Source organism: Neoarius graeffei, chromosome 17 (assembly GCF_027579695.1).
Source record: "Neoarius graeffei isolate fNeoGra1 chromosome 17, fNeoGra1.pri, whole genome shotgun sequence".
NCBI classification, from domain to species: domain Eukaryota; kingdom Metazoa; phylum Chordata; class Actinopteri; order Siluriformes; family Ariidae; genus Neoarius; species Neoarius graeffei.
In genome coordinates, this window is record NC_083585.1 from 9,507,777 (window position 1) to 9,532,238 (window position 24,462).

A 24,462-nucleotide genomic window follows, 5' to 3' on the forward strand; every position below is an offset into this window, starting at 1 on the left:
GTAACCATAGCAACCAAGCTCGAGCTCGCAACCTGTGCAGTCTGCGCAGTTGCAACTATACTGCTGTGCACCTCAATAAACCGAATGGTAATTAGTCTTTTGATTTTTCCGTGAGGTTTGCCTTATGCAAAGAAAGACAGCATAGACATTTTTTCCTCCCTATAAGTGGGGGGGACCAAACGAGGTGAATTTAAATCTGGGTGGGACGAATCCCCCCCGTCCCCCCCTCTATCTGCGCCCGTGTGTTGTACCTCTTCATTTAAAGTATCCCTGACTGATTCCCACAGCAGTTCTTTCACATCCAAGAATTTCTCAGCAGATTTGACTATAATTTTAATTTTCTCTGTTTGGCTTGTAGTCTGTGCTGAACAATTGATGACCTCAGCCATGAACAATATAAAATTACTTTTAGACACAGTGTTTCCTCTTTAATTGTGTCACACTTTACACATGGCCTCCCCTCTTTCACAACTGGGGCTGGACCTGCTACTACCCTTTTAACAGTCTTTACTGCTTCTGAATATGATAACCCTTGAGTTACTTTGAGCCGCTGTACCTCTTGCACTCTCTTGCTCACTTCACATCCTCTGTAGGCAGAGCTGTGTCCCCCCCCCACAATTACTCCATTTTAACTTTGCATCCTTGTCGCACTGCCCATATTCATGCTCTCCACTGCACTTACTACACCTTTGTTTTCCCTTACATACTGCAGCTACATGTCCAAACTTTTGGCACTTAAAGCATCTTAGTGGTGGTGGGATATACATCTTTACTTCATAACTCATATCCTATGAATACCCTCTCAGGAAGTTTTTCTTCAAATGTTAGCACAATTGAAAGGCTAATCAGTTATAATTCCACCTCATCTTGTTTTCAGCCGCTTTGCTTCCTTTACCTTGGCATTAGTTATATTTTCTTTGACATCATCCACTGATTCCCTTAACAGGATCCCTGAGATTACACCCCTTACAAGATTCTTGTCAAACACCACCGAACACTTGACTTTGTTACCATTTATTTTATTAACTTTGATTGCATTTCTTTGCTGCTCTTCATCCTTACATGTAATCAGTAGACAACCATTTCTTAACGCTTCTTGCCTCACCAAACTCCCTATGCAGTGCTTTGGTTAGTTTTATTGGACTCCACTCATCAAATGTAGATCCCTCATTAATCAAACACTTTGTACTCCACTCTACTCCTTTCCGCTGCATTAGGCAGGAGGCACCTTTCCTCCTCATTACTGTTATTTGTTTTCTCTTTTTTTTCACTTTTTACCCTTAGTTACCATCCATGGTTCATAACTCCCGCTTTCTTCCATTTCCTCACACTCGCTTCCTGAAACATCACTTCCCTTTGCAAACTCCTGACCATTCCCAGTCCAGTTGTCACCAACCACCTTTACGACACTTCCTCCACTCATCTCAGCAATCCAGCCAAAAAACACCACCTCTCCTCACTGGTTCTGCCTGGAGTTGGAGTTTTTCTTTAGCTTTCCAACAACAACAACAACAAAATCTGCTCCTGAATTTACCAGTGATATGCACTTTAAATGGGGAAAGCAGTGATTAGGGAAATGAGTATCAGCTGAGTTCAATAATCGGGAGACAGAGGGTGCTGTGAGACTTGGAAGTTGTAGTTTGAGGTGTCCAAGTTTGTAGTCAAGGCATTCTCAGCCGATTTACTGACAGGCGTCCACACTACTCCAGAGTTTTTGAGTCCCAAAACACTTTTGGAAATGCTGCTGGCCCTGTTTTAATTTGAAAACCCTGGGGTAGTGTTTTAGTGTAGACGGGTGAAAACGATTAATCAGACACCCGCGTTCACTTCCTGATTGGGTCTTATCAGTCATGACATATCCTTCTCTGATTCATCATGCACCCATCACATGACCTTTTCCAGAAGAAAATAAACAGCACCAGCCCAGTGGTGTATGCGAAAGAATTACACTTTCCCTTCACTGCAACGAACGGGCCAAACATGTTCCAACATCACAATGCTTCTGTGCACAAAGTGAGCTCCATGAAGACATGGTTTGAGAAGGTTAGAGTGGAAGAACATGAGTCTTGAGCCCTGACCTCAACCCCACTGAACACCTTTGGGATGATCTGGCATGCTGACTGAGCCCAATACAGTATCAGTGCCTGATCTCACTAATGCTCTTGTGGCTGAATGAAGACAAATCCTCACAGCTACACTCCAAAATCTAGTGAAAAACCTTCCTGGAAGAGTGAAGGTTATGAAAATGGCAAAGGGAGACTAAATATGGGATGGGATGTGAAATAAGCACAAACGGGTGTGATGGTCAAGTATCCACATACTTTTGGCCATATAGTATATATTCTAAAGGTACAAAAGGTGTACGCTTGAGGGTACGACTGGAGCAACTAGGAAAGTTACAGAGTTACAAAGTCACCCATGAGAATGTGACATACCTGTAATAATAATAATAATCTAGCCATCCATTATCCATAACTATTTATCCTGTGCAGGGTCGCAGGCAAGCTGGAGCCTATCCCAGCTGACTATGAACGAGAGGCGGGGTACACCCTGGACAAGTCTCTAGGTCCCTTAAATTATGTTCTTCATTTTTTGCTTCTTTAAAAAAAATGTCAGAACTTAAACTCTACTTAAAGCTGCAGTTCACCTAATGATCAATGATTAGCATCTTTCAGAGTTTTGTGTCTAATAATCAGTTATAATACTCACCAGCAGGGCCATGTTTTGAAAATCATGTCCGGTTCTCTGTACTATATCCCTGAACTGGAATATGGGGCAGTAAGGATGAGTGAGCTCATCATATGAACATTTCTTCAGATATGAGTCATCTGCTATCTCCAGAACATTTGATCTGAGGACAGAGTTAGTCATTTTAAACTAAAGCATGCTCGTCTTAATGTGGTTAGAATAAGATAATGCACTGTAATGTTTCCCAACACATTTTAATCTATTGGAGGAGAAAATATTTTATAAAACTGGATAATCATATAATAATTAGTGCTAGATGTCATCATCAGATGATGAGCGGTTGCATAATCAAGGCAAGAAAGTAACATTTCACTTCCAGTATACAGTTAGGTCCATAAATATTTGGACAGAGACAACATTTTTCTAATTTTGGTTCTGTACATTACCACAATGAATTTTGAACAAAACAATTCAGATGCAGTTGAAGTTCAGACTTTCAGCTTTAATTCAGTGGGTTGAACAAAATGATTGCATACAAATGTGAGGAACTAAAGCATTTTTAAAACATAATCCCTTCATTTCAGGGGTTCAAACGTAATTGGACAAATTAAATAATTGTAAATAAAATGTTCATTTCTAATACTTGGTTGAAAACCCTTTGTTGGCAATGACTGCCTGAAGTCTTGAACTCATGGACATCACCAGACGCTGTGTTTCCTCCTTTTTAATGCTCTGCCAGGCCTTTACTGCAGCGGTTTTCAGTTGCTGTTTGTTTGTGGGCCTTTCTGTCTGAAGTTTAGCCTTTAACAAGTGAAATGCATGCTCAATTGGGTTGAGATCAGGTGACTGACTTGGCCATTCAAGAATATTCCACTTCTTTGCTTTAATAAACTCTTGGGTTGCTTTGGCTTTATGTTCTGGGTCATTGTCCATCTGTATTATGAAACGCCAACCAATCAGTTTGGCTGGATTTGAGCACACAGTATGTCTCTGAATACCTCAGAATTCATCCGGCTGCTTCTGTCCTGTGTCACATCATCAATAAACACTAGTGACCCAGTGCCACTGGCAGCCATGCATGACCAAGCCATCACACTGCCTCCGCCGTGTTTTACAGATGATGTGGTATGCTTTGGATCATGAGCTGTACCACGCCTTCGCCATACTTTTTTCTTTCCATCATTCTGGTAGAGGTTGATCTTGGTTTCATCTGTCCAAAGAATGTTCTTCCAGAACTGTGCTGGCTTGTTTAGTTGTTTTTTAGCAAAGTCCAATCTAGCCTTTTTATTCTTGAGGCATATGAGTGGCTTGCACCATGCAGTGAACCCTCTGTATTTACTTTCATGCAGTCTTCTCTTAATGGTAGATTTGGATATCGATAGGCCTACCTCCCGGAGAGTGTTGTTCACTTGGTTGGCTGTTGTGAAGGGGTTTCTCTTCACCATGGAAATTATTCTGTGATCATCCAGCACTGTTGACTTCTGTTGGTGTCCAGGTCTTTTTGCATTGATGAATTCACCAGTGCTTTCTTTCTTTCTCAGGATGTACTAAACTGTAGATTTTGCCACTCCTAATACTGTAGCAATTTCTCGGATGGGTTTTTTCTGTTTTCGCAGCTTAAGGATGGCTTGTTTCACCTGCATGGAGAGCTCCTTTGACTGCATGTTTTCTTCACAGCAAAATCTTCCAAATGCAAGCACCACACCTCAAATCAACTCCAGGCCTTTTATCTGCTTAATTGAGAATGACATAATGAAGGAATTGCCGACACCTGCCCATGAAATAGCCTTTGAGTCAATTGTCCAATTACTTTTGGTCCCTTTAAAAACAGGGTGGCACATATTGAGGAGCTGAAACTTCTAAACCCTTCATCCAATTTTAATGTGGATACCCTCAAATGAAAGCTGAAAGTCTGGACTTTATGTCCATGTCCATTATATAACTATAACTTGAATATGTTTCAGTAAACAGGTAAAAAAACAAAATTTGTGTCAGTGTCCAAATATATATGGACCTAACTGTATGTTTAGAACAATGTGCAACACTGTTTGATGATGAGTTATGGTTATGGAGTTTTAGTATAAATACACAGGTAATTATAGAAAATCCCGCGCTGATTGGTCGAGAGATTCAGACTATTTCTCGATAATCACCTCGAACGACTCGGCAAAATGGCAGCCAATTGCTTCGTCACTGTAAATGAGGAAGAATTATAAATGATGAAAGAAAATGCTGTTCCTAAAAGCACTAAAGCTGCCACAAACTTTGGTCTAAAACTATTCAAAGGTGGAACTGTGATTTATTTTATCGATTTCAAAACAAAGGATTTTATGTGACTCTACGTAGATAAGAGACACAAGCCTGCATCACGCTGTTATTACATTTGCATGCTGCTTTTGATATAAATGATTTTTTAAATATGACTTTTTAAAAATAATCACCTGTGTATTTATACTACAACGATTATCTGCCTCAGGCTCAGTGAAAATCAGTGAATAATAACCTCGACTTCGTCTCAGTTATTCTCATCTCATTATCTGTAGCCGCTTTATCCTGTTCTACAGGGTCGCAGGCAAGCTGGAGCCTATCCCAGCTGACTATGGGCGAAAGGCGGGGTACACCCTGGACAAGTCACCACGTCATCACAGGGCTGACACATAGACACAGACAACCATTCACACCTACGGTCAATTTAGAGTCACCAGTTAACCTAACCTGCATGTCTTTGCGGGAAACCGGAGCACCCGGAGGAAACCCACGTGGACACGGGGAGAACATGCAAACTCCGCACAGAAAGGCCCTCGCCGGCGATGGGGCTCGAACCCAGACCTTCTTGCTGTGAGGCGACAGCGCTAACCACTACACCACTGTGCCACCTATCGTCTCAGTTATTATTCATCAATATTCACTTCACTCTCTGTGAATAATTGTTAAATAGTTCACACAATTAAAAAATAGCTCCATCTAAGCTTTAAGCTGTTCTGTGGTTTGTCTCAGTGAAGAAATTCTTAAAACTTCTCGACAGAACAAACGGGTTCCTTTTCAGAAAAGGCTACTTTCTGTTTTGTACACACAGTTTCAAGCAGCAGTTTTGTTTTGTACATGTTCCTTGCAATGTATTTTAGTATTTCATCACATTCATACAATTACTAATTTTTTTTTAAAGGAAATGACCTACTTTGAGAAGTCAAACTTGGGGAATCTGATGAAGTTCTTTATGTATATGGTGAAATTTTCAGCTTTTCCTAACAAAGGCACACTAAAAGACAAAAAAGTACCTTCTTAAATACAGCAAAATGCAAACAACAAACAACTGATCATGAAAATCATAGCCTCGATGTACTATCATGATTCAAGAAGATGAATGTTAGCCACTTATCAGAAATAACCAAACCGCCAGGCTTCATTAGATATCAGGAATATTTTCTGCTTGAAAAATATGAATGTCCTTAACTGGACTGGACTCCTGCTTTGCCTCGTTTATCAGGCACGAAGAGATACGCCACTTTTAATGAGCACAAGTCTTCATTTTGTCATAATCAGTTTAAACACCTTGTTCTCTGTTCCTGTGAAACATGTTCCAGTGTTATTGTTATTTGTTCTTACTCTGGTCGGCTGCTTCGCTCAACGGGGCACCAGCCGTATATTTCACAGGTACCTGTTGAGTTCCTGTCTTTCTTTAAGCAGCGTCCTGTCTTAATTCCTGATTGGAGCAAATAAAACCAGAATGCTGAATGCTTAATATTAATGACCAGATTCGTTTGAAACTCTGAGGTAGTACATACCATGACCAGCTATTACACTGTCTCCTTTTGTGCAGTCTTCATTCCCATGGCAACGAGCATCAAGCACCTTAAAACTCTACAAAAGAAAAAGTGCACTTGATTCATTCAAAATATCCATTCCCTGATGTAGAGCTACCAACTGTGAGACACCGAGCCTGACTGTGACCATATAAAGCAATGTGAAAGGGTTCCATCAAAGCAGCTACTACTGTCTAGCTTCTTGGGTTGTGTGTGAGTAAAAACATAGCATGGTGTCACTTAAGATTGTTTTCCACATACAAGGCCATGTTTCTTTCAGTGTGTGTCTGAGTGGCATGAGGTAGATTAATGGTAGGAGTGTTTGCGGCAACGAAAAAAGCAATGTATGCTTTATGGAAAGCAACTGTTACTAAACGTTAAACCTGACACCAGGAACACCACTCTCAGGTTCTCGACTCACAATGACGATTCAATCAGTTGATAAAGAAAATGCCTTAATGTCATGGTCACCACATTAACCACTGTGTTAAAAACATCATACTGACCACAAAGACTCTTCAGTATTTATAGTACCAGTCAAAAATTTGGACACATCTTCAAGTTCAGTGGTTCTGTATTTTTATTAAGTAAAAGACACGTCACATCTTAAAGTAATGATGGATGTCATTTCTCTTTACTTAGTTGCTCGGTTCTTGACATAATATGGATTACTACAGTTGTGGAATAGGGCTATTTACTGTACTTTTATTTATTATTATTTATGGTTTGATCTCAAACGCATTAAGGCGGCAAGAAATTCCACTAATTACCTTTTGACGAGGCACATCTGTTAATTAAAAAGCATTCCAGGTGACTACCTCACGAAGCTGGTTAAGATAATGCCAATAGTGTGTAAAGTGTCATCAAGCTAAACGCTGGCTACCACATAATTCCATATACAGCTCTGGAAAAACAAAATTAAGAGACCACTGCACAATTATCAGTTTCTTTGGTTTTACAATTTATAGGTATGTGTTTGAAGAGCATGAACATTTTTTGTTTTATTCCATAAACTACTTACAACATTTCTCCCAAATTCCACATAAAAATATTGTCACTTTTTTACACATAAAATATTGTCACATTTAATTGCAGAAAATGATAGCTAGTCAAAATAACAAAAAAGATGAGGTGTTTTCAGACCCTGATTAACGCATAGAAATCAAGATCATATTCAATTTTAAACAACAGAATACTAATGTTTGAACTTTGGATGAGTTCAGAAATCAATATTTGACATTTAATCACAGCTTTCATGCGTCTTGGCATGCTCTCCACCAGTCTTTCACGTTGCTCTTGGGTGACTTTATGCCACTCCTGGTGCAAAATTTCAATCATCTCAGCTTTGTTTGATGTCTTATGACCACCCATCTTCTTCTTGATCACATTCCAGAGGTTTTCACTGGGGTTCAGATCTGGTGATTGGGCTGGCCATGACAGGGTCTTGATCTTGTGATCCTCCATCCACACCCTGATTGACCTGGCTGTGTGGCATGGAGTATTGTCCTACTGGAAAACCCAATCCTCAGAGTTAAGGAACATTGTCAGAGCAGAAGGAAGCAAGTTTTCTTCCAGGATATCCTTGTACATGGCTTGATCCATGTGTCCTTCACAAACAAAAATCTGCCCCATTCCACCAAATTTCACAATGGGTGTGAGACACTCTGACTTGTAGGCCTCTCCAGATCTCCGTCTAACCATTAGATGTCCAGGTAATGGGAAAAGCTGAAAACTGGACTCATCAGAGAAGATGCCTTTACTCCAGTCCTCTATGGTCCAATCCTTATGGTCTTTATCAAACCTCAGCCTGGCTCATCTTTGCTTCTCATTGATGAAGGGCTTTTTCGAGCTTTGCAGGACTTCAACCCCACCCAAAGGAGCCTGTTTTGAACCGTCCTTGTCATGCACTTAACCTCAACTGCCATTTGCCATTCTCTTTGTAGGTCATTTCATGTCATCCTACAGTTGACGAGTGACATTCGAAGGAGTTGACGATCATCCTGATCAGTGGAGAGTCGTTGTCGCCATCTGCCAGTCTGTAACTTTGTTGTCCCCAGTGTCTGCTGCTTGACCTTGTACTTATGAACTGCCGTCTTTGAAATTTTAAGGATGGAAACAACCTGACACTCACTGTATCCCTAAAGGCAGAAACCCTTCTTTTTCTCATTCAAAACTTTTCTTTTTAACTCTTTTGGCATGATGAATAGATATTTTTGTATTGCGGTTAAATTTAAGGTACTAAGCACTGTTTTTGCCATACAAACTGTTCCTATTGCAAGAGGATAGTGATGACCATAGCAGTGTTTTTTATACTTTTCCTCATTATTAACTAAGATTTAGTTCAGGTGATCACCTAATCAGTACCTCCTTAAGTAAAATGCAGTGTGCTTGTGTTGGAATTCCAGCACAGACACTGGAATGAAATGGCTGCCTGTCGTGCTCTGCCCCGGACATCCACTCTGGAGATTACGGATCTCCCACGCCAGTGCCGATCCGGATCCAGGACAGGAATTCCATCCCACCTGAACTCACTTCCTGGTTTTCACTGCTGCTTATTTAAAGGCCGTTCTCAGACTCTGACTTTGTCAGAACGTCTCGTTTGTTTTCTCTAGCTGTTTCTGTGCCATTCATGCTCTTCCTCCTCTAGCTATTTTTCTAGTTCATGTTTTTGCACCAAGGGTTTTTTCTTGTTCATGATTTTTTGCTTTAGTGTTTTTGTCCTTACCTGTCTTGTGTTTTTGTCAGGTTTTTGTCTTGTTACCTGGACTATTTTTGCCATTTGTGTTTTTGTCCTGTTTTGCTACCTTTTTGCCACACCCTTTTTTTTCCCTGGATTAAATCACCTTATTTATTGGATTACTGTCTGTTGTGTGTTTTTCTGCTTCTGGATCCAAACTTCACCTCCACCACCCATAACGATATGTTCTGGCCAACATGAATCCAGCGGAACTCGCCCATCTGAGAACAGCCATCCAGCAACAAGGGATTCTCCTCAGGACCCACCAACAAGACCAACAGCAAATTACCCAGAATCTCGCCATCCTGTCCGACTCACTCAACCTCGTCACCATGCAGATTCAGCGCTTCCAAGCTGTGCCTACCCCTGCCCAGCCGCCTCCTACTTCAGCCACCACCTTTTTCCACGAACCGAGACTTCCAGCGCCTCAGCCCTACGATAGAGAACCAGGTACTTGCAGATCGTTTCTGTCTCAATGCTCTTTGATCTTAGAGCTGCAACCTCTGGCCTTCCCCACAGAATGTTCCTGGGTAGCATATGCCATCACGCTCCTCACCGGCAAGGCCAGAGAGTGGGGAACAGCAGTCTGGGATGCCGATGCGCCCTTTTGTTCCAGTCTCAAGGATTTCTTTGAAGAGATGAGGTGAACTTTCTCTCTGTCTGGCCAGGAGGAGGCTAGAGGGCTCATGGAGCTGCGGCAGGGGTCCCGGTCTACCTTGGACTATGCCATCGAGTTCCGGACATTGGCAACATCATGCAGTTGAAACGAGTGCACCCAGATCGACATGTTCTTGCATGGCCTGTCTGATGCCATTAAGGACGAATTGGTATCACGGGAACTGCCGTCGAACCTCTCCTGCCTCATGGACCTCACCAACCACATTGATGCCTGGGTCCAGCAACAGAGGGGAGAGAAGAACCGCCCCAGCTTCACCTCCTCTCCACCTCCCGCCGCATCCGTTGAAGCCATGCAGGTAGACCGGGTTCGGGTGTCAGTGGAGGAACGACATTGCCGGCGGAGGGCGGGGGCCTGCTTCTATTGCTGTCAGCTGGGACACATCTGCCAAGCCTGCCCACTAAAAAGACAAGCCCACCAGTTGAATCGAGGGGCCCGGGTGGGCAATGCTCGGAACCAGTTCCCCGCTAATCATCCGTTACTCCCTGTCATCATTATCCATGACAACCAGCATCACCACCTCCAGACCCTCGTCGACTCGGAGCAGACAGGAACCTGATCTGCTCCACCACTGCCAAGCATCTGGGAATCCCGCTACTCGCTCTTGACGTCCCTCTTACTGTCCTGACACTCAATGGCACCGGTTTGACCACCATCACCCACCTTACTGCCCTGTTCACCCTGAGGATTTCCAGTAACCACTCAGAAACCATCCAGCTTCACGTCATGAATGACCCCCATGTACCCATCATCCTAGGATTACCATGGTTAATGCAGCACAACCCCCACCTAAACTGGGCTGACAACACCATCCTAGGCTGGAGCCAGTCCTGCTTAGCTTCCTGTCTGAATTCCGCTCTTCCTCCTGCCAAACCACTGCAGCCTTCAGCCAGTGAGTTCCCCGACCTCTCTCATGTGCCTCCGGAATATCTGGACCTTAAACTCGTCTTCAGCAAGACCCGAGCAGTGTCCCTCCCTCCTCACAGCCCCTATGACTGTGGACTTGACCTCCTACCCGGGACAGTGCCACTCAAGGGACAACTCTACTCTCTCTCTCCCGTCGAAAGGCAAGCCATGGAGAAATACATCTCCGAATCTTTGGCAGCTGGGATCATCCGCCCTTCCTCCTCCCCAGCAGGGGCAGGATTCTTCATGGAAAAGGACAAGTTGCTCCACCCCTGCATTGACTATTGGGGTCTCAATGCCATCACAGTCAAGAACCGCTACCCACTACCACTCATGACTACGGCCTTCGAACTACTCCAGGGAGCCAAGGTATTTACCAAGTTAGATCTACGCAATGCATACCATCTCATCAGTATCAGGGAGGGGGATGAGTGGAAGATGGCCTTTAACACCACCACTGGTCACTATGAGTACCTCGTGGTCCCTTTCAGCCTGACCAACGCGCCCGCAGTCTTCCAGGCACTCATTAACGACATCTTAAGGGACTTCCTAAACATCTTTGTTTTCATGTACCTGGATGACATCCTGATCTTCTCCCGCTCCCTGGAGGAACATCAGGGTCATGTCTGGCAGGTCCTCCAGCGCCTGCTAGAGAACAAACTATTCGTCAAGGCGGAGAAAAGAGAATTTCACCAGAACTCTGTCTCATTTCTGGGATTTCTCATCTCCCCAGCAAGGATCCAGATGGACCCCCTCAAGCTCGAGGCAGTCACTGATTGGCCCACCCCATCCTCACGACAAGAGCTCCAGCGTTTCCTGGGGTTTGCCAATTTCTACAGGTGTTTCATCCGCGACTTCAGCACGGTGGACAGACCTCTCATGGTGTTGACCTTGATCAGGAGCCTGTTTAAGTGGGAGGAGGAAGCAGAGAAAGCCTTCTCCATGCTCAAGTTTACCACAGCACCCATTCTCACCATACCCAATCTGGCCAAACAGTTCATTGTGGAAGTCGACACTTTCGAGTCAGGGGTCGGAGCCATCCTCTCCCAGAGGGCCAGTGATGACAAGGTCCACCCCTGCTCCTTCTCTCACTGGCTGTCCCCTGTTGAACAAAACTACAACATCGGCGACAGAGCTGTTGGCCGTCAAGCTCACCTTGGAGTGGAGGCACTGGCTCAAGGGGTTGGATCTCCCCTTCCTTGTCTGGACTGACCACAAGAATTTAGAATACCTCAAGTCCACCAAAAGTCTCAATTCACGGCAAGCCCAATGGTCTCTCTTCTCCCATTTCTGTTTCACACTCTCCTACCACCCAGGCTCCAAAAACAGCAAACTCGACGCCCTGTCCAGGATATTCTCTTCCCACCAGGAGGAGTCTAGAATGCCCGAAACCATCCTCCCTCCATGTTGTCTGGTGGGAGCCGCCCTACTTGAGGTAGAGACATTAGTGCAGAAGGCCCTGGAGCAGGACCCCAGAGAAGGTAACTCGAGTAACACACCACTTAACCATCTGTTTGTTCCCTGTTCTGTGCAAACCCAGGCGCTGCAGTGGGATCATGGCTCCAAGTTGGCCTGTCAGCCGGGAGCTGCGTGAACCCTGGCACTTATCCAACAACACTTCTGGTGGCCATTCATCAAGGAAGATGTCCAGGAGTTCATGGCAGCCTGCGACACATGTTCCTGGAACAAGACAGCCAATCGACACCCCCCCCCCCCCCCCCCCCCCCCGCCGGCTTGCTAAGACCCCTCCCGACTCCTCATTGACCCTGGTCTCACATCACCCTGGACTTCGTCACAGGACTCCCCAACTCAGGCGGCAACACATGCATCCTCACAGTTATCAACCGGTTCTCCAAGTCGGTCAATTTCATCCCTCTGCCCAAGCTTCCCACAGCTAAAGAAACCGCCAAATTACTCATCCTCCATATTTTCCACATACATGGACTCCCCACTGACATCGTCTCTGACCAGGGTCCTCAGTTCACTCCACAGTTCTGGAGGGCCTTCTGTAAACTCATTGGGGCCTCTTGTTGTCTTTCCTCAGGTTTCCATCCCCAAACCAATGGCCAGGCAGAACAGGTCAATCAAGATTTGGAGGTGGCACTCAGGTGTATGGCGTCCAGGGATGCCAGTTCTTGGAGTAAGTACTTGCCTTGGGTTGAATACGCTCATAACACTCTTCCTTCATCTGCCACAGGTCTCTCACCCTTCCAGTGCTCCCTAGGTTATCAACCACCACTCTTCCCCAACCAAGAGGAGGAGGTCGCCGTACCCTCAGCCCAGATCTTCATACACTGCTGCAGGAGGATGTGGGCATTGGCCCAGAGAAGACTCATTTGCTCTGCCCTAGCATCCAAGAGGCAGTCCGACAAATGTCACTCTAAGGAGCCCACCTATCGGGTGGGGCAATGAGTCACGCTCCCTACACACCACCTGCCACTCAGAACCGTCTCCCACAAGCTGGCTCCCAGGTCCCTAGGACCTTTCCTCATCAGTAAGGTAATCAATCCATGTTCCGTCAGACTGGCACTACCACTCACCATGCAACGCATCCATCCCACATTCCACATGTCACAGCTTAAACCTCTGGTCTCTGGCTCTTTTGTGAAGCCTACACAGTCAAAGCTGCTGAAGGTGCGACGGCGAGGCAGAGGACTCCAGTACCTGGTGGACTGGGAAGTTTATGGTCCCAAGGAGAGAAGTTGGGTCCCCACCAGGTTCATCTTGGACCCAACCCTCATCTCTGACTTCCACCGGCAACACCACGATGCTGTTCCTAAAGCACCTGGAGGCGCTTGTTGAAGGGGGAGTACTGTCATGCTCCGCCCTGGACATCCACTCTGGAGATTACGGATCTCCCACGCCAGTGCCGATCTGGATCCAGGATGGGAATTCCATCCCACCTGAACTCACTTCCTGGTTTTCACCACTGCTTATTTAAAGGCCGTTCTCAGATTCTGACTTTGCCAGAATGTCTCGTTTGTTTTCTCTAGCAGTTTCTGTGCCATTCATGGTTTTTCCCTCTAGCTATTTTTCTAGTTCATGTTTTTGCACCAAGGGTTTCTTCTTGATGTTTTTTTTTTTTGCTTTAGTGTTTTTGTCCTTACCTGTCGTGTTTTTGTATCTTGTTACCCAGACTATTTTTGCCATTTATGTTTGTCCTGTTTTGCTACCTTTTTGCCACACCCTTTTTCCCCCCTAGATTAAATCACCTTATTTATTGGATTACTGTCGATTTGTGCATTTTTTTTTTTTTTTTTTTTTTTTTCCTGCTTCTGGATCCAAACTTCACCTCCACCACCCATAACACTGCCATACATAGAGATGCTGATTAAAGAAAAAATTGAAGTGGTCTCTTTTAATCTTTTCCAGAGCTGTATGTTCCATATATTTCAGTTTTGATGTCTTTATCATTGTTCAACAATGTAGAAAATAGTGAAAATACAGAAAAACCTATGAATGAGTAGGGGTGTCCAAACTTTTGACTGGTACTATCGATATGAAGCTGTTCCAATTTGTAAATAGAAATGTGGTGACTGTCACTTTGTCAGTCGAGTTTTGCTTGTGTCTTACCTCAGCACAGTATCCTAATTTCTGGTTTGGGGTTGTGATAAAATTTGTGGTTATGAAGAGTACAGCTTCACCCTGGAAGAATAAAGGTAGCAGTGGGGAGACACTGGTTATTATACAGGAGTTATTATATTAGTGATTATACTATAGAGCAAACCCCTTGGGTGTGTTAGAGCAGGAAAAGCATTACAATACACAGGACAGGGGGTACTCCCGAACACACACACCCAGGTCTCACCTGCTGTGGGATGACATAGTCTTCAGGACCCCAAAGCAAGGGTCCAGAGCCAGTGATGTTGGTGAAGGTGACCCCTTTCACTTTAGTTATGACTGAACTCTGCAGAGATTCTTCAGTGTCCTGATAGCCTTTCTTAATCACAAACACCCACCTGGAGAGTAATCACGTGACTACCTTAATAACCATATTCACACAACCTCATTTGCATTTTCATGCCTTATTTACCAAATAAGGAAATGCCCCACTAAAGCACGGTGTTTGGAAAGCCTTGGCATGCAGACATTGAGACGTTCTGAGCTGTAAAAGAAAGCAGTGAGCGCGCGGAGAGCTCTTACCCGATGATGTAACCGATTACTGACAGCTGGATGAGTCGATAGAGGACGCCGACTTTCTTATTTTTGGCGATGACGTATTTTTCTGTCTTGTAATCAAACGCGGAGAGGAAAAAACCTTTCAAGGCGAGCGGTGCCATTTCTGTGCCTGAGTGTCTCTAAAGGCTCATAATGCTGTGGATTCTCTCTCTCTCACTCACTCACTCACACTCTCTCACACACACTCTCTCACTCACCCACTCTCACTCTCTCACACACTCTCACTCACTCACTCACTCTGTCTCTCACACTCTCACTCACACCCTGATCTGATGATGAAGATGCAACACTTCTCTCTATTTGACCCAGCCCAGGATCTACAGGATTCAACCGCATTAAAGGTGCAGTGACCTTTACCAAGCTGAAGATAGTTTTAGGTTGGATATTCAACACGATTTGTTTTCCTTCTCAGTATCACCGATTGTCGGCACTGAGAGAGCGGAGAGCTCACCTCTGACCCCTCACTCTGAAACGCACCCATTTCACTTAGGGACTGTCAATAAATTACTGTATCATAGATAGATAAATAGATACAGTGGTGCTTGAAAGTTTGTGAACCCTTTAGAATTTTCTATATTTCTGCATAAATATGACCTAAAACATCATCAGATTTTCACACAAGTCCTAAAAGTAGATAAAGGGAACCCAGTTAAACAACACTCTCTCTCTCACTCTCTCACACACTCTCTCTTTCACTCTCTCTCTCACTCACTCTCACTCACTCTCTCTTTCACTCTCTCTCTCTCTCTCACTCTCTCTCTCACTCACACCCTGATCTGATGATGAAGATGCAACACGTCTCTCTATTTGACCCAGCCCAGGATCTACAGGACACTATTCAACCGCATTAAAGGTGCAGTGACCTTTACCAAGCTGAAGATAGTTTTAGGTTGGATATTCGACACGATCCGTTTTCCTTCTCAGTATCACCGATTGTCGGCACTGAGAGAGCGGAGAGCTCACCTCTGACCCCTCACTCTGAAACGCACCCATTTCACTTAGGGACTGTCAATAAATTACTGTATCATAGATAGATAGATGCAGTGGTGCTTGAAAGTTTGTGAACCCTTTAGAATTTTCTATATTTCTGCATAAATATGACCTAAAACATCATCAGATTTTCACACAAGTCCTAAAAGTAGATAAAGGGAACCTAGTTAAACAACACTCTCTCTCACTCTCTCTCTCTCTCTCTCACTCTCTCTCTCACTCACACCTTGATCTGATGATGAAGATGCAACACGTCTCTCTATTTGACCCAGCCCAGGATCTACAGGACACTATTCAACCGCATTAAAGGTGCAGTGACCTTTACCAAGCTGAAGATAGTTTTAGGTTGGATATTCAACACGATTTGTTTTCCTTCTCAGTATCACCAATTGTCGGCACTGAAAGAGCGGAGAGCTCACCTCTGACCCCTCACTCTGAAACGCACCCATTTCACTTAGGGACTGTCAATAAATTACTGTATCATAGATAGATAGATAGATAGATAGATAGATAGATAGATAGATAGATAGATAGATAGATAGATAGATAGATAGATAGATAGATAGATAGATAGAGTGGTGCTTGAAAGTTTGTGAACCCTTTAGAATTTTCTATATTTCTGCATAAATATGACCTAAAACATCATCAGATTTTCACACAAGTCCTAAAAGTAGATAAAGAGAACCCAGTTAAACAAATGAGACAAAAACATTATACTTGGTCATTTATTTATTGAGGAAAATGATCCAATATTACATATCTGTGAGTGGCAAAAGTATGTGAACTTTTGCTTTCAGTATCTGGTGTGAGCCCTTGTGCAGCAATAACTGCAACTAAATGTTTCCGGTAACTGTTGATCAGTCCTGCACACCGGCTTGGAGGAATTTTAGCCCATTCCTCTGTACAGAACAGCTTCAACTCTGGGATGTTGGTGGGTTTCCTCACATGAACTGCTCACTTCAGGTCCTTCCACAACATTTCCATTGGATTAAGGTCAGGACTTTGACTTGGCCATTCCAAAACATTATTCTTTCTTTACCCATGCCTTGGTAGAACGACTTGTGTGGTTAGGGTCATTGTCTTGCTGCATGACCCACCTTCTCTTGAGATTCAGTTCATGGACAGATGTCCTGACATTTTCCTTTAGAATTCACTGATATAATTCAGAATTCATTGTTCCATCAATGGTGGCAAGTCGTCCTGGCCCAGATGCAGCAAAACAGGCCCAAACCATGATACTACCACCACCATGTTTCACAGATGGAATAAGGTTCTTATACTAGAATGCAGTGTTTTCCTTTCTCCAAACATAATGCTTCTCATTTAAACCAAAAAGTTCTATATCGGTCTCATCCATCCACAAAACATTTTCCAATAGCCTTCTGGCTTGTCCATGTGATCTTTAGCAAACTGCTTTTGCAAATTTTTTTTTAACTTGTCTTATATTCCTTGCCCGTCTTATGCTGTAGCCTGTGTCCTGCTCTGATTTTTAAATGTCTTTTTACTGCCTTTATCTGTGAAGCACTTTGGGTCAACTGCTGTTGTTTTTAAATGTGCTATACAAATAAACTGACTTGACTTGACTTTAGCAAACTGCAGACGAGCAGCAATGTTCTTTTTGGAGAGCAGTGGCTCTCTCCTTGCAACCCTGCCATGCACACCATTGTTCAGTTTTCTCCTGATGGTGGACTCAGGAACATTAACATTAGCCAATGTGAGAGAGGCCTTCAGTTGCTTAGAAGTTACCCATGGGTCCTTTGTGACCTTGCCAACTATTACACGCCTTGCTCTTGGAGTGATCTTTGTTGGTCGACCACTCCTGGGGAGGGTAACGATGGTCTTGAATTTCCTCCATTTGTGCACAATCTGTCTAACTGTGGATTGGTGGAGTCCAAACTCTTTAGAGATGGTTTTGTAACCTTTTCCAGCCTGATGAGCATCAACAACACTTTTTCTGAGGTCCTCAGAAATCTCATTTGTTTATGCCATGATACACTTCCACAAAAATGTGTTGTGAAGATCAGACTTTGATAGATCCCTGTTCTTTAAATAAAACAGGGTGCCCACTCACACCTGATTGTCATCCTACTGATTGAAAACACCTGACTCTAATTTCACCTTCAAATTAACTGCTAATCCTAGAGGTTCACATACTTTTGCCATTCACAGATATGTAATATTGGATCATTTTCCTCAATAAATATATGACCAAGTATGATATTTTGTCTCATTTGTTTAACTGCCTTCTCTTTTTCTACTTTTAGGACTTGTGTGAAAATCTGATGATGTTTTAGGTCATATTTATGCAGAAATATAGAAAATTCTAAAGGGTTCACAAACTTTCAAGCTTTTTCTATAGATAGATAGATAGATAGATAGATAGATAGATAGATAGATAGATAGATAGATAGATAGATAGATAGATAGATAGATAGATAGATAGATAACTTTATTGTCATTCACCTGTACATCACAGGCGATTGCTCTAAGACAACGAGGGAGGCTCAGCCTCCTCTAAAAATTCTGGATCTGAAATAGCAATGTTATAAGGTATAATGTATAATGTGTGCGTGAGTTTTTCCCCCTCGTGACAGCGCGATGCAGCGCAGCCTCAGTGCACTTCAATGGCTTTTGGGAGCTATGCGCTTTTCAATCTCAAAATGCAAGACGATTATTGGACAAATACTGTGAAAATGCCCGCCTACGGACTCTGAGCCTCACAGTGGGAGGGACATGGCAAAGCTTTCCGCGAGGAGACTGGTGATTGGTGAAAGCGGCCGGATATTTTCTTTGACTGACAGCTCGTTTCAACTATAGACAGGCAGCGGTGAATTTCAGTTCAGTCCCATGCGGATTCGCAAGTGGTGTGGTGTATTGTAAGAGATCAGCTTACATTTCGATTTCATTCATTACATACGGTTTCTACCAGCTTTTTTAGTTTGTATATATTTTCATTGTAAATAAAGTGTAAATATAGTGTTGTCAAGTTTGCTATCTTAGTTCCAGAAATGTCGTTTATTTGAGTGACTGAACTTGAAATTGAGGGGGCTAGTCAGCTAGCAAGAAAGCTGCACATGGATGCCAAGCATTGCTGATTTAATTTTGGTGAAGCCATTTGCCAGTCTTCCTTTCGAGGAAAAAATTAAAATTAAAGAGCAGGGTAGACCAACGCCTCAAATTGACTTGGTGAAAAAGGTAGGGAATAATACTCGTTCCTTTCAGCTCTCCTGGTACGAGAAAGTGAATTGGCTAACAGCAAGTGACCCACATCAACAACGGTAAATAGGCTACTTTAGTAATATGTCATGGATGGACCAAAAATATAGAATCTATTTAAAATGTTTATGCTGAGCATATTATATTGGAATATATATTTCTCTGGATATGAATTAAACACAGCTACAATTTGGAAAATATTTTTAAACAAAAACACAGCCGAGAACATTTCACACTACAGACCTGGATTAAAAGTGAAGGGTTATCAAAATTGTCAAGAAAACATTTCTCAGTCAAAATAAGTAAAATATAAAGTGTCATTGAATGAAATGTGTGGCACCCATCTCTATGTTTGGCTCCCCAAGGTCAGTGCTTGTGCCTATTCCAGAACACTCTGCTGTTACTGCTGAGGTTCCTGACAAAGAGCTGCTTTCAATAATGATCAATTTTTAAACAACATGCCACAATTTTAAAATATAAAATGTTAAAATATACCCCCCCCAACACCACCATCATGTATATTGGACAGTAGGCTCCAGTTGGACCAATATAAACACTCTGGGTGTTAATTCAACACTGGGGAATTTGCTGTGCAGTGGGAGGGGCCCTGTATCTAGGGGCCAAGACTGGGCAAATGAGTTGAATCTCTTTTTCAACAGATTTGACTGTGCCACCCCACCCTCCCCCACTCACCATAGTCCTGACCGGTCTGTGATATCACTCCACCACCACCCCTCCCCTCATAATACCTCTGACACCAATAGCTCCCTCCTCACACCACATCACCCCCCTCCGATCCCTGCCAGACCAATCCACACACTCCACCCCCGACCTCACTCTACAGGACTCACACCTCGGCTACACCCCTTGCCTCTCCATAACAGCTGATCAGGTGTTGAAGGAGCTGAGGAGGCTCAAGACAAGGAAAGCTGCTGGCCCTGATGGTATCAACTCCAGACTGCTTAAGGACTGTGCAGATCAGCTCTGTGGGATTCTTCTGTACATTTTCAACCTGAGCCTCAGTCTGGAGAAAGTTCCACTTCTGTGGAAAACATCATGTGTGATTCCAGTTCCCAGGACTGCGCACCCCAGGGAGCTCAACCACTTTCGGCCAGTAGCTTTAACGTCTCACCTAATGAAGATCATGGAGAGGATTGTTCTCTCCCACCTCCAACACCTGGTGAACAGCGAGATGGACCCCCTGCAGTTTGCATATTGACCAGGCATTGGTGTGGATGACGCTGTCATTTACCTGCTACACCAGTCACTTTTGCACCTGGAGGGCACTGGGAGCACTGTAAGAATCATGTTCTTTGACTTCTCCAGTGCATTCAACACAATCCAGCCATCACTGCTTAGGGGAAGCTGGAGGGAGCTGGTGTCGACTGCCACCTGGCTGCATGGATCATCGACTACCTCATTAACAGACCGCAGTATGTGAGGCTCCGTGACTGTGTGTCTGATGTGGTAGTCTGCAGCACAGGGGCTCCACAGGGAACAGTGCTCTCTCCTTTCCTCTTTATACTTTATACATCTGACTGCAGCTACAACACGGACAGCTGCCACCTCCAGAAGTTCTCTGATGATACAGCCATCGTTGGACATGTGTCAGAGGGGGACGATCTGGAGTACAGAGAGGTCATCACCAACTTTGTCGCCTGGTGCGAACTGAACCACCTGTGCATCAGCGCCAGCAAGACAAAGGAGATGGTGATCGATTTCAGAAGGACGGTTCCTCAAATTGCACTAGTGAGCATCCAGGGTTTGGACATTGAGATCGTGGAGGAGTACAAATACCTGGGTGTTCACCTCAACAACAAACTGGACTGGACTAACAACACAGATATCCTGTACAAGAAGGGCCAAAGTTGTCTCCACCTCTTGAGAAGACTGAGGTCTTTTGGTGTGTGCAGGACACTTTTTAGGACTTTTTATGACTCTGTGGTAGCATCAGATATTATATATATATATATATATATATATATATATATATATATATATATATATATATAAAATTTATGTATATATGTGTGTATATATACAGAGTCTACCTGTAATGTGCAATTTTTCCAAGCCTCTCAATAAGGCAATTTTTCTTTACTTTTTCACAGTAGATAATGCAAATAGCCCTCTGTATTTAATCCTTCGTTTGTCTAATTTTTATTTCAGTTTTATTTGTTATCTGTTTGACATTTTCTTGCTACTGTAACACGTGAATTTCCCCGATGTGGGATGAATAAAGTGAATCTAATCTAATCTAATATTTTCCAAAATGTGATAAAAACAAAAATCCGTGATTTATTAATTCACATGAACCTTTATTTAACTGACAGAAGTGCAAAGAAAAGATTTTCAATAATTTTATTGGCCAACTTAATTGTATTTTGGAAATATAAATGAAGTTAGAATGTGATGCCTGCAACACACTCAAAAAAGTTGGGACAGAGGCATTATTACCATTGTATTACATCACCTTTCCTTTTAATAACACTTTTTAATCACATGGGAACTGAGGATACTAATTGTTACAGTTTCGCAATTGGAATTTTTGTCCATTCTTGCTTGATACAACACTTCAGCTGCTCAACAGTCCGTGGTCGCTGTTGTCTGATTCTCCTCTTCATGATGCCACATACATTCTCAGTAGGCGACAGATCTGGACTGGCAGCAGGCCAGTCAAACACATGTACTCTGTGTCTACGCTGTTGTAGCCTGTGCAGAATGAGGCCTGGGATTGTCCTGCTCAAATAATCCTGGACTTCCTGGGGAGAGATGTTGCCTTGATGAATATGTCACTCTAAAATCCCAATATGTGCCCCAATATAATAATGATACCTTCACACACATACAGCTCACCCATGTGGGCACTGATGCCCCCCATACCATCACAGATGCTGGCTTTCGCACCTTCCTCTGATAACAAACTCTGGGCTGCCAACTCTCACGCATTGAGCATGAGACACACGCATTTGATTGTCTTCACACGCTCACACACCATACCTCCAATTTTTCACGCTAGAAAAAAATCTAGTTTATCTATCTAATCTAGGCTACCCATTGCGTCGCGCCAACCACTTGCGATTGATCAATTACGCCTTACGCACGGCTAAACAGGCAGAGAGGTGTTCCCTTCTGTACACACTCCCCTATGGTAGGTGGTGCATCTAATGATGCTGCACTCGCCAGAAGTTGGATAATTGCCTACCGTCAATTTAGAGGAAGAGGAGAGAGAAGAAGGTATCCGAGTTGAAGACGGGTGTCTCAGACAGGTTTGTACATATGCACGCCAATGTGTGGTGTTACTGGCGTAATTATGAACTTATATAAAGTTTCTTAATCATTTTAGCCTATAAGTGTTGTGAGAATATTTAATGCCATATCGAGAGCTGTGTAGTAGGCATGCTAAATCATTATAGGCCTACTGCCGTGCCACAGCCTCTATCTTCCCCAACAAGCAGCACGGGAGAGCACCTCCTTAGCACACCTTTATTAAGGTGCATTTTTAGTTTGTTTACTGTATGTTATCATACTTTATGACTTTATTTGAAGCCATACTGGAAATTTTGTAAAATAAAGCAAGTAAGAGATAATATTTCAAATGCAAGAAGAGCCATTAGCCACCATACCTATTGTTTATTTACAGGGTATTTATTTTTAATTATTTATGATGTATGTAATTGCTCAGTTAAAGTAAATAAAGCATGGTCACCTGTAATATCAAAGAACTTGAACTTGTGAATAGTTAAAAAAAAAGACAGAGAACAATATACTGAGGAGACAGGGTTTCAAAGAGGGCAAGACAGGTAGAGAATATTTGTCAGATAACAGGCCCTGACGAATGCTCTATTACTAATAAGAAACATTGATAAGAAATAAATTAATCAGAAATATATTAATATAGCTTATTTAAGTATGACCAACATTTTTAAGTCCAACTTTGTGTGCACATTCCCACCTATGGCCAAGGTTCAGCTTTTTGTGTTTCAATACTGTTCAAACTTAATCATTTTAATGTTTCTTGTAGCACATGCACATTTTGCTTACTGTTTAAGCATTTTATTTGTTCTTTTGCTGTTGATATTTTTCCCCGTGCCAATCTTCTGCTGAACCCAGTGGTGGGGAAAGCCCTTAAATGCATAATGAATAGTCAGTGAGGGACAATCTTATTTTTTGCAACAGTTATTAAAAATTTAACATTTAGTTTCAATTCAGAAGGTGTTTAGGCTCAGCTAATGAAATATTTTCAAACATGAACTTGCCTTTAAATCTGAAACACAGGTCTATAGGGCTACAGGAACATTGGCAGTCATCTGTAGTTTTCTAGTGTGGGGGCTTTTAAGCCAAAACTTGGTGCTTTTGTTGGCCACAAGCTGAAGGACTGGCAAGTCAAGGTGCGTAAGAATGTAGGTATGCCACAGCAGGCCACTCCAAAAATCCACCAGAATGCAGGAACATCTACTAAATCCAAAATCTCAACCCCCCCCCCCCCATTGTCCATCTCCAGCTGGACGACCCACAAACAAAACACCAGAATGGGGGGCGTCGTGGCTCAGGTGGCTAAGGCGCCATACCATAAATCCGGGGACCCGGGTTCGATTCCGACCCGAGGTCATTTCCCGATCCCTCCCCGTCTCTCTCTCCCACTCATTTCCTGTCCTGTCTCTACACTGTCCTATCCAATAAAGGTGAAAAAAAGCCCAAAAAATATCTTTAAAAAAAAAAAAACACCAGAATGCAGGGGGACAAGTGAATATCAAACTGAATACAAAATTCCCACTTACTGCATGGTGTGCGGAAAAATTTTGCCGTCGACCCCCCCCCCCCCCCCCAAAAAAAATCTCACTCCAAGGAATTTCGAAAAGTTGGCAGCCCTGACAAACTGAATGGTTGGTTTCAGCTTTGAGAACTCGACGTCTGGTTTTCCTGAAAACAAGCTGAAATGTGGACTCATCTGATGACAGCACAGAATTGATGAATGGCTTCCTCCTTGTACAGTATAATACAGTTTCAGGTTGCATTTCTGGATGCAGCAGCAGACTCTGTTAAGTGACAACGGTTTTCTGAAGTACTCTTGAGCCCACGTGACTATATTTGTCATGTTAGCATGATGGTTTCTCAGGCAGTGCCGCCTGAGGGCTTAAAGGTCACACACATTCAACAGTGGTTTCTGACCTTACCCTTTACACACTGATATGTCTCCGAATCCCCAGAATCTTTTCACAATTTTTTTGTACTGTAGATTCTGAAAGACCTAAAATCTTTCACTG

At 43.2% G+C, this 24,462-nt stretch overlaps 1 protein-coding gene across 1 annotated transcript in view; it reads right to left on the reverse strand.

The window, feature by feature from the left end:
• p2rx8 (purinergic receptor P2X, ligand-gated ion channel, 8) overlaps nucleotides 1-15,257 on the reverse strand; it is a 62,728-nt gene extending 47,471 nt beyond the window's left edge. Inside the window, 7 exon segments of the mRNA XM_060898013.1 lie at nucleotides 2,710-2,851; nucleotides 5,867-5,947; nucleotides 6,295-6,391; nucleotides 6,474-6,549; nucleotides 14,384-14,455; nucleotides 14,619-14,769; nucleotides 14,954-15,257. Of these exon segments, the coding sequence (XP_060753996.1) occupies nucleotides 2,710-2,851; nucleotides 5,867-5,947; nucleotides 6,295-6,391; nucleotides 6,474-6,549; nucleotides 14,384-14,455; nucleotides 14,619-14,769; nucleotides 14,954-15,090 (756 nt within the window). The 5' untranslated portion in view covers nucleotides 15,091-15,257.
• Between the last annotated feature and the right edge of the window lie 9,205 nt (nucleotides 15,258-24,462).